The 10,324-nt window shown below is 36.2% G+C and overlaps 1 protein-coding gene across 3 annotated transcripts; it reads right to left on the bottom strand.

Moving 5' to 3' along the window:
• Positions 1–2,376: 2,376 nt before the first annotated feature.
• On the bottom strand, positions 2,377–9,561 carry LOC102606127 (peroxisomal (S)-2-hydroxy-acid oxidase GLO1). 3 transcript variants are annotated; one of them, XM_006356901.2, is made up of 12 exons: positions 9,471–9,561; positions 7,382–7,542; positions 7,120–7,244; positions 6,256–6,302; positions 6,079–6,156; positions 4,675–4,799; positions 4,462–4,528; positions 4,307–4,369; positions 4,151–4,220; positions 3,924–4,024; positions 3,205–3,309; positions 2,377–2,885 (listed from the first exon to the last, which is right to left on the bottom strand). In XM_006356901.2, the coding sequence occupies exons 2-12, from the start codon at positions 7,531–7,533 to the stop codon at positions 2,700–2,702; spliced, it is 1,119 nt and encodes a 372-aa protein (XP_006356963.1). In that variant the 5' UTR covers positions 7,534–7,542; positions 9,471–9,561; the 3' UTR covers positions 2,377–2,699. The 3 variants fall into 3 exon arrangements, with proteins under 3 accessions (XP_006356963.1, XP_006356964.1, XP_015168701.1); XM_006356902.2 differs by having other exon boundaries at positions 7,382–7,545; positions 9,471–9,558; XM_015313215.1 differs by lacking the exon at positions 9,471–9,561 and adding an exon at positions 7,789–7,869.
• Between the last annotated feature and the right edge of the window lie 763 nt (positions 9,562–10,324).

Raw genomic sequence — 10,324 nt, 5'->3', positions numbered from 1 at the left:
CATTGCAATAGTCAAGAGAAAATTGTTGCAATTAATATATAAAAAAGTGTGGCATCAGACACTATAGAAACGGTTTAAAAATGCCTCAATAGGTGTTAGAACTGTTGCCATATTTTAAAGTAAAAACTGATGCAATGCTAATATAAGTGTTGCATAAGATACTATAAGAGTGGTTGCAAAATGTCCCAATATGTGTTAAAACCGTTGCAATACTGTAAAGTAAGAACCGTTGCGATGCTAAAATAAGTGTTGCAAATACTTAATAGGGACGGTCTGAAAAACCATCCCAATAGAGAGTTCGAACTGTTGCTATAGATCAAAAGTATAAATTGTTGCAATAGGAACTTCTATCGCAACAGTCATACAAACCATCGTAATACACCGTTGCGTTAGAGCTTTCGCAACGCGATCTGTTGGGAGGGTCGCTAAAACCGTCCCAATAGGCTTATAGCATCAGAATTCCTATCTACAGCAACAGAACTAGAACTGTTGCCGTAGGCCATATTTCTAGTAGTGTTCGTTTTGGTGATTTAACAAACTTATCGATTTAACAAGGAACCAGATCCTTGTTATTGGGACTGCTGACAAGGAAATGAATGAATAAACTTAGTGTGAGGAATATTTGTGTGTAATCATCAAAAAGGGAGAAAATGTTATATTCTAGGTGTGTTGATGATCCTCACAAATGCAAGGACCTGGTCCCTAGCAGAGTGCTCTCGTCCAGATACAAATGGAGTACAGCTGTAAAGCTGTAATGTCAGGTGGTAAGTGACATTAAAGAGTGCTCTCGTCAACTACCCTAGCAGAGTGCTCTCGTCCAGATACAAATGGAGTACAGCTGTAAAGCTGTAATGTCAGGTGGTAGGTGAAAAGTGCAGGGTCCTACACCAATAGGAAGAGCGGACGAGATTGTATGCTTCAGTGTCTCACAATGCAGGGACCTGGTCCCATGCAGAGTTCTCTCGTCCAGATCTATAATGGGGTACAGCTGGAAAGCTGCCTGCGTCAGAAGTTGGTGAAGCCGTCAGATGTACTACACCAATCAAAAGGGACGAGGTTGTTTGTCCAATGTGTATTAACTCTTTATGGTTGACTTAGTCAACATGACAAACAACAAACTAATTCATTCATTCAAAAGGAGAGAGAGCCAACACGTCCTCTCAAGAACTTACTAAGAAAAGTCTGTAAGGGACCTGGTCCCTGCAAGACTGCGTACGTGAAAGGACGACAGTACAGCTGTAAAGTTGTCACTTCTGATGTGATAGGTGCACGTCTTTACAGAGAAGGCAAGCTCTTAGCCAATGGGCAGTCCCAAGGAGTTTGTGTTCATTTTCATTATATTATCTCTTTCCAAAACACACAAACTCAAGACTTGGCAAAACAAAACTTGGATTTTCTCTGAAAATTCATAAGCTTTAAAAGAAGGCCATCTTCAAGAAAGAACGATACTCATGCTCAACAAAGGGACCTGATAGAGTGCTGAAGCGTCTTTGTTGAGTTTGAGTTTTGTTAGTTTTTGCAACTTGAAAATTCTCAAGAACACTTGCAAAGACTCACTTTCAAGAAGTATTATCCAGCAAGCACAACAAGGACCTAATCAAGCTGCAGCCATCAGAGTGTGTCTTAGGAGTTATACTTCCGTGCATATATTGTAAATCTGTTCCTAGTTTCTAAAGGATTCAGCTATTTGTTTTGGTTTCTAAAAGCGTAAATCAGTTGAGTTTAACTGGTTTACTGGACAGCATTGTTTTGCTGCTTAGTCAAATTCTAAGCCATCTAGGAGCTAGTTGATTTAGTGGGCGGTGTGGTATCTGCTTAGCAAAGTCTAAGTTATCTAGGGGTGATAGCTTAGTGGGCAGTGTTGTATCTGCTTTGGCTCGTCTAAGTGATAGGAGGTATTGCTTAGTGTTGGAGATTAGCAGGCTAATCTCATTTTGTAAACTGGCTTTTACTTTTGCTTGGAGAAGATTAGTGGAAGCAGTTTGAAAAGTCTTGTGTGACAGGTTGTGGTTTTACTCCCTTGAGCAAGGAGGTTTCCACGTAAAATCATCGTTCCTGATTTACTTTGTGTTATTCATTTTCTGCACTTTATTCTGTCGGGGACCTGGTCCCAAGAACACTGGTGGACGCGTACATTCCAACAAACTGTCATATAAATTAGATGGATGGAGTAGTAATAATTAGGTGTTCTTTTTTCAGAATGAAAAAAATAATCTTAATTATTTAAAAAGAAAAAACTATAATTCAAATATTTTTCGTGCAAACAAAGGATTAATAAAATTCTAACAAGCTGAAAAATCATAAGTTGTTACGATAACTATTGAATGATTTTGACTTATGAGCTTAACCACACACATAAATAAGCCACAAATATTGGTAAATCAACTTATAAATTTAGCCTAACACCCTCACATTTATTTGTGTTTGTCCACTCAAAAGTTCCTTGCCTCAATAGTTCAATGTTAGGGCAACATTGTATTTGTCTCGGAACAATGTGTCAAATCTGAACCAAATTTCTGGCTCTAATGCAATTTCAAGTTGCTAAATGCAATATATTTTCGTTCACGAAGTGCGGTGTAACGTCTTTTTTTTCTCCATTGTGAAAAAAGACTATGAACTAATGGTCATTATTCTCGTAGGGGGAACCTTTATTAATGAATAAGTATGTATCATCATTTGCATGAAGTTGAGAAATCAGCTTATAACCGGGGTGTGACGCGAGGGGAATCCCAAGGAGTTGTGATATGGCTACGACTAATTTCCTTGATTGAGCGACAACCACTTAAGGCCATTGTCAGTTCAAACTCATCATGGAGCATCTGAAGTACTTTCCTAACGCCTGCCTCCCCATCGACAGCCAATGAAAACACAACTGGTCTTCCAATCTGTAAATGTATCAAGCAAAATAGACGGCTGTCAGCACCTCCACACAAATTATCTCTTTTGTCCTAATGAAAAAACGTTTGATTTATGTGTAGAAGAATCTAACCTTAAAGATACGATTTTATCAGCATTATGTGCGTAAGAGGTGATGAGAGGAGGGTAGGGTAGGGTAGGGAGGATGAAGAAAAAGGGAAATATGGCAAGGGAGGAAAAAGAGAATATTCGATCATGTGAATTAAATAAGAATGCGAGTAAGTTGGTCTCTTTTTGAAGTAGGTACACTCTAGAATTAGTGACACATAATGTGATAGCTTTACTTACAAATACACCAGATGCTCCCAGAGCTAGTGCTTTAAAGACATCTGTCCCACGGCGAATTCCACCGTCAAGGAACACAGGAAGTCTTCCTTGAACTGCTTTGACGACCTGCAAGTTTTTAAGAGACGGAAATTTTATCAGAAGAAACAAGAAATAAGCTCATGTGAAACACATCTGGAGATTATGATCACAGACACTCCTTTAAAAGAGGTCATGGGGGGAAAGCCCCAGCCCCCTACATGCATTAAGCGACAACGGCTCAAGCTAACCAAACTATTTGTCATAAAAGAATAGAAAATTACAACAAAGATCTGATTAAGAAAATGACTAGGAAAGAGGCAGTCTAAAGGTTCAACGAGTTGATTAGCAATAGATACTTGCAATAGCCAGTAATAAAATCAAACACATGGTACACAATTTACATTCTCCTCCCTTTAACCGCCACCCCAAACCCCGCATTTTTAACAAAGGGAAGTGAAGGAAGCACAGAGTGAAGCAAGAGAAAAGCACCATTAGTTTAACTTTTACGGGATTTTCTACTACGCACAGCTTGGTGAAGATGAGAAGTCTCTACATGCTTATATAGATGAGGGGGGAAAGAAAGGGGAGAAAACGTACAAAAGGTTTGCGATATGCATCAATTTAGTAACAGTTGAGCAGTGTAGTTCAACTATTTTGCAACGGAGAAAGGCATCAAAGATTAAATAAACTAGTAAGCTAACCTCTTCCAAGGCCATAACTGTAGCAGGAGCATAATCAAGTTGTCGAGCCCCATGGTTAGACACAATAATTCCAGCTGCTCCAGATTCTACAGCTAGCCTTGCTAAACTTGTCAACAAAGGGAAGTCACTAAATGCAATCGACCAGACGAAACTGGAGGTATAAAGAAAGATGGAGATGGATAGAAGAGAAAAAAATTAGGGTGTTCACGTATATTATTTTTGAATACCATCTTCTGCAGTTAATACACCCTTCAGTAGGATTGGCAAGTGTGTTATTGTCTTAAGCCATTTCACATCCTGTTCAAATTTAACAAGAGAGTTTTCAGATGACAATAAGTATACATCCATCATTCCTGCACGGATTAAGTAAAACAGCAGTGTACCTTCCAGCTAAGAGACCGGTCAACTTGCCCGGCAACATATGAAGCAAGTCCAGAGTCATCAGTCTGCAGGTTCACCAAACAAAGTGTGCAGTCAGAAAAAAATGCACAACTTAAAAACTTTAGTCTCAAGTATGTCTGATTTTAATGTTGTTTACCTTATCTATCTTTCCAAGATCCAGTCCTTCAAAGTTCTTCAGTGACAGGTTAGGTGGCAAAACAAACCTGTCGCAAAACAAACCTGTCAGAAGCCAAATGGAAACCACCATATCAATAAACTCAGCTTATGGAAAAAGACTAGCTGAAGACCAAATTAAACAAACAGAACCTTCAGATCATGAACTGCCAAAATAGATACTTGTGCCAAATACCTGTTCTTTATATCAGCTTCCCTACGGCCAAGTCTAGGCGTATCCACAGTAAGGGCAATTGCCTTAAAACCAGCCCTTTCCGCTCTTTTCACAAGTTGCATAACAACATTCCTGTCTTTATACACCTGAAAAGTATAATAAAACCTAAAGGTTTCAAGGTTGCGTTCTAGATAATAACCTCATCTAAAAATGGAAAGCATGTTAAACCAGTTATCATATAAATATCTGGTAGTTATGATTAGGTGTAAACAATATCAGAGGAAAAAGAAGAAAAAAGGAAATTAACCAGAGAAAGAAAGACTAAAGACTTGGCAAAGACATAAAAAAAGACTTCAAAAACAATCGATAATAAACTCTCTTTTTTCTTCTCTTCTCATATGGTATCAAAGCCTCCACGATTTTGGTAGAGATCTAAACAGATTCTGCATCCAGGAGAGTGGCCTTACGCTGCCCACCTGACCAATGATTTTATTCCCTTCACGCTTTACTATTCTGGTATATTTCCAATTACCACTCCAGCAGCACACATTTTTCCGATGTCTATCTTTTATGTTATATGTTCACGTCGGCTGACCTGTCAAGTCATCAAATAACTTTTGTCCAGTCAGCGATAAGTTATTGCAGAATCAATACTAGTTCATTGTCTGGTCATGTCATCGTCAAATCATCGCCTACTCCGAGCCAAATCTGGTTTGTCAGGATTTGGTCAAGTTGGCAGCCTATTTGCCTTTGTCATCTAGTCAAACTAGTAGTACCCAAGTCCTCAAGTTCCGCCACTTCTCAGGGATTCAACAAAACCAAGTTAGTTTCACAGCACCACAATTGAATTTTGTCATGTCAGCATCAAGTGAATTTATATCCAAAGACAGTATATTTAGACAAATATTAGCCAAATGAAAGCTTCTTCAGCAGCTACTTTTTCTGATATTCAACTCTATTTTCCAGTTTTTATTTGCGACTTAAGTTGTTTTACTACCTAACATTTGAAGCTGCATGTTGAAAGTGGAGAGAATCACTAAAAGTGTTGCATAGAAAATTCTTAATGAACTTTCTGAAAGTCGAGAATTAGCAAGATTTTGATTGAATTTTCTTAATAGTTAGTAGAGTATGTCATTAAAATTGGGGAACTTCATGTCATTACAACTAGGGAACTTCCTTATTTCACGTAGCTCAAATTACTGCATGCTATTAATGAACCAATTCTTAAGACACTTCCTATCTTACTTCTCTTCTCTTCTCTCACTGTTTATCTGCATGATGAAGCAATATTAGTTATCCATGATTGGCTTCTGTAATATGAATATAAATCCATCGAAGGTAAACAAAATAAAGCACTTCCTCCTTTTGATCCATGCTTCACAAAATATATAAGAGCTAATATGAACAATAAACAGAAAAACTCACATAGAGCTGGAAAAAGCGAATGCCTGGTCCTGTTGAAGCAACCTCTTCTACACTGGAAGTACCCCATGAGGATAATGTCTAAAATTACCAACTAAATTTCAGTTGATAGCAGGGATATATATGTAAATAATGAAATTTAGGGCTATAAGCACAGAGGGGTGCTATAGAAATCCAAACCATGATGGTACCAGCAGCTGATGTTGCTCGCGCTGTTGCATATTCTCCTGCATCGAAGTATTGGATTATAAGACAAGAGTTGCTGGTCACCGCAAGATAATGATCACTTAAGCAAATTGAAAAACTTCCAATATCTGAATGAACCAAATCAGACACACTCCAAGAAGAAACGCTCAAAAAGTTCCTGCCATCTAACGAAAATAAGAGAAAACATCCTGCGATTCCAGCCAAGTATCACTTACAATCTCAGAATTCACAGTATTAACCATGTCTCAAGTTAATCTGAAGTTGATAGTTATTTAGCTTAGCATATGCTACTAACTGAAGCTACCACATTCAAACAGTTGTCTACCTATAGCATAAAGCTTTTTAAAAAAACAAGTAAAAGCTTCTGATGTGAACCCCTTGAGTTTTTGTCACAAATATAACTCTAAAAGAAGGAGCTCACTTGCTATATTTTCCGTGAGATGTGCTAAGTCAAAGCTCACAACTGTACGATACAAGACAGGATGTGAACACTTGCTACAATTTGGAATCATTTCTCTTTGTAATTCTGAAAAAGGGCATTCCATACTCTAAACAACAAAGTAAACTATTTCAAATTCTGACTTTCCAGGAGTGTTACCCATCAAAAACAAACAATGTATTCCATCCAAACTTTCTTGATATGCACCATTTTAGTACCAATCAGTAATCATCCCTTCAAGAAGAAGAAAGGAAGAAGACGAAGAACAGCAGACTGTAGCTCCTCTACCAGTATGAAGTCCCATACATGCATGTCCGAATCACAAACACAGAATCACTACGATAGATAGAACTCAACGAACTCTCTTTGCCATAATTCAAACAAACAATAGAAGATACCTTCGGGATGAGCCATTTTCTGCATTGCAGTCGGTGCAACCATGATGGGCATTGAAATCTTAAATCCCAATACACTTGTGGTTGTATCAATGTTGCTAACATCTACAAGAATACGGGGCCTAAACCTATTTGGAAGAAGAGGAAATCTCAGTGGCTTATAGAAGATAATTCTTTTCAAACTTTCAATCTTATTACATTTCAAATGCTTCAGGTTAACAGGTCAGAATACCAACAGTGTTGATACGTTTATAGAAATACTTACAAAATCCTAGAAAAAGCATTTCGATTCTCTTGGAGTGTCCACTGGTCCTCTGCACCAGAGGCATAATAATCATATATCATTTTGGGTAGCCTCTCCTTTGCTAGGATCTCATACTCCATGACATTGGTAACACTCTCCATTTTATGGGACATTAGTGCTGTCTGCTGGAGCAAATACCACAATGAATTTAAGATCAATAAGGTTGGTATTTAAATCATTTGACAAGAAAGTCAAGAAAGAATCATGTGAAACAATGATTTAGGAGACCATGCGAAGTAACAGAAAAGAGTAATACAAGTTTAATTTAGAAAGGGAAAAGAAGAAAAAATGAACGGAAGTAAAACTGTAGAAAATGAAAACATGAAACAATTAGGAAAAATGTGTGTGCAGAAACATAAAAGCACTACCACTGAAATGGCTCCCGAGTCAGTGTAAACAGTTACGATAGTTTAGGCTGACTTCCCTAAAGCAGCAGAATGATAACTTGACTGATACTCCTAGCAAGGAAAAATAATACAATGGTCCTACATTTCTCTGTGTAATGTCATAAGCTAAGTTGCGCGAACTCTTCACTTTCATTGCTGCATCCGTGTCAGATTCTCCAAAAATACACTACTTTTGGAGAATCCGACACGCACCCGTTGACATTTTTGAAGAGTCCGAGCAACATAGGTCATAAGTGATAGCAATGCTCATTGAGTTTCATCTCCAATTAGTGAAATTGTTAAAAATAGATGAGATTAAAGAACAAGATGTACAAGATAATATGATCATCCAAAAAGAAAATGACACATTATTTTCTCTATTTAAATATTATACTATCATGGACCCTCGATAATTCTACAGATATTTTATTACAGTTTAATCTACTATAATGTGAATAGTGTTCCTATCTGCAACATATACTCGGCGTGTAACATAGAAAACACATAATCTAGCAAAAAGCTTTTATTTTTGCCCTCAATTCAGATTAAACATTTCAGTATCTAGCCATCCATAAGCGGGATACAGGGTAAAAAGGAACAAGAGAAATTCACATCCCTTGAAGTGTGTTGTTCATTTTCTTTTTTTTTTCACCAATTAAACCGATCGCCTTCTTCAGGATACAGAGTGATTGTTTTAAAATTAAAACGCACGACGCCCCACATTTAACTATCAAGTGTATTAGGCGATAACAACTTATGACCTGTTGATAAAACGATGATTGTAATCATAACGTCAATGACCTGTTGATAACCGCAGCAATACCCCTTTTTGAGATAGAAAGTCTAGAGGAAAATATTTTTCATAACAGTCTGAGTAACCATTACCTTACACCAGCACACATACCAAGTAACTCTATTCACTAAGGCATAAAAAAAAAACTACTAATAGTAAGCAGTTTCTGAAATTTTGGAACAAGAAAATCTCAAATCTCCAACTAGTCAAGTAGTCAATATTCTCTACGTTTTTGAATGGGAATACACGTTGTTTATTTCATCTAAACATCATTACGAAAAATCACACACATTATCTCTTCCGTCTAAACATCATTAATCAATCAATGTTTTGTTCACCTGATTAAAAAAACATTACACTACTAAAAACAAAGGTTTTTCTCACCGTGAATCAGTGGAAAATTTGTGCTATAGAACATGATTTTCCCACCCATTTCCCACCAAACCAACTCACTAAGAAACATATTCTTATTGGGAACTTTGAAATTTTTCCATACGAAAACACTACTATTTTTTTCTTTTCACACCGATTCAAACAGAATATCTATGAAAATAGCCATATTTAGTAGTGTTACAACTTTTTTTTCCAAGAAGAATGATTACATGACCTAAAAATGAGTTCTTGAACTTGAGAAATCTAATAAATTCAGACAAGACCATTCTCACTGTTTATGGTCACACCACCAAAAGATCAAAATCTAAACTCCAATATCCAATCCAACAAACAGAAGCAGAACAAAAAAATATTCCAAGATTGCTCAAGATTCCATCAAATTCATATCTTTTTTTCAGACCCATGAAGGAATTTATGAAACAGCACTCACTAATCAAATCAAATTCAACAAAATCTTAGGAAAGAAACAAGAACGGACCTGCGCGGTGGCTGTTTTTCTTCTGTCTTACTGCATGGAATTCCTAAACGGTGGCCTACAAAGGGTTTTTTGTAAAGTAACAAATAAATATAAAATATTAAAAAAACTAAAGAAATTTGATTGGGGAAGTAAAAATAGAAATAATTTGATGCGTGGATATATGTCCAAAAAATGGGTAGTATTTAAATGTTACCCTCTTTGTTCAATAATAGTTGTTTATTATTGACTGTATATATTTTTAAAAAAATATAAGTAGAACGATATTTTTACTATATCGTCTTTTGAATATAATAAATACAACTTAAAAAATGTAATAGAGAATGACTATAATTACTGATAAACGTAAATTAGAAACAAAATGTAAAACTATCTATTGATTTCATAAAATGGAACATGCAAAATAGTAAAATCGACAACTATTATTGAACGGAGAAAGTATATGATTTCTGTTATGAAATATTATTGAGAAAATGACATAAATAGTCCCTTAATTATATGAGTAGGTCTAAAATGGTCCCTTAACTATACATTTAATAGATTTAGTCCTTTAACTATTCAAAAACTTATCAGTTTTGGTCTCTTAACTATAAACTTACCGGATTTAGTCCCTTAACTATAAACTTACCGATTTTAGTAATTAAGTATTCAAACACTTATCAAGTTTGGTCTTTGCCCATTTTTTAAATACAAATAGCTTAGGTTTATATTAACGAAAATCTTCGTGAAATTAAATATTTAATCCACTTTTTAAGTTCTTTCTCTATCCCCTCCCCTTTTTCTTTAAACTACTCTTATGAAAAGAAGAATAACGTCAACGATTCAAAATAAAATTAATGAGGAAAGATGATTTTTAT

The sequence above is a fragment of the Solanum tuberosum genome, unplaced genomic scaffold (assembly GCF_000226075.1).
Source record: "Solanum tuberosum cultivar DM 1-3 516 R44 unplaced genomic scaffold, SolTub_3.0 scf00238, whole genome shotgun sequence".
NCBI lineage: Eukaryota > Viridiplantae > Streptophyta > Magnoliopsida > Solanales > Solanaceae > Solanum > Solanum tuberosum.
Note: the sequence above shows the minus strand (reverse complement) of the source record. Positions and strands in the feature narration are given on the sequence as shown.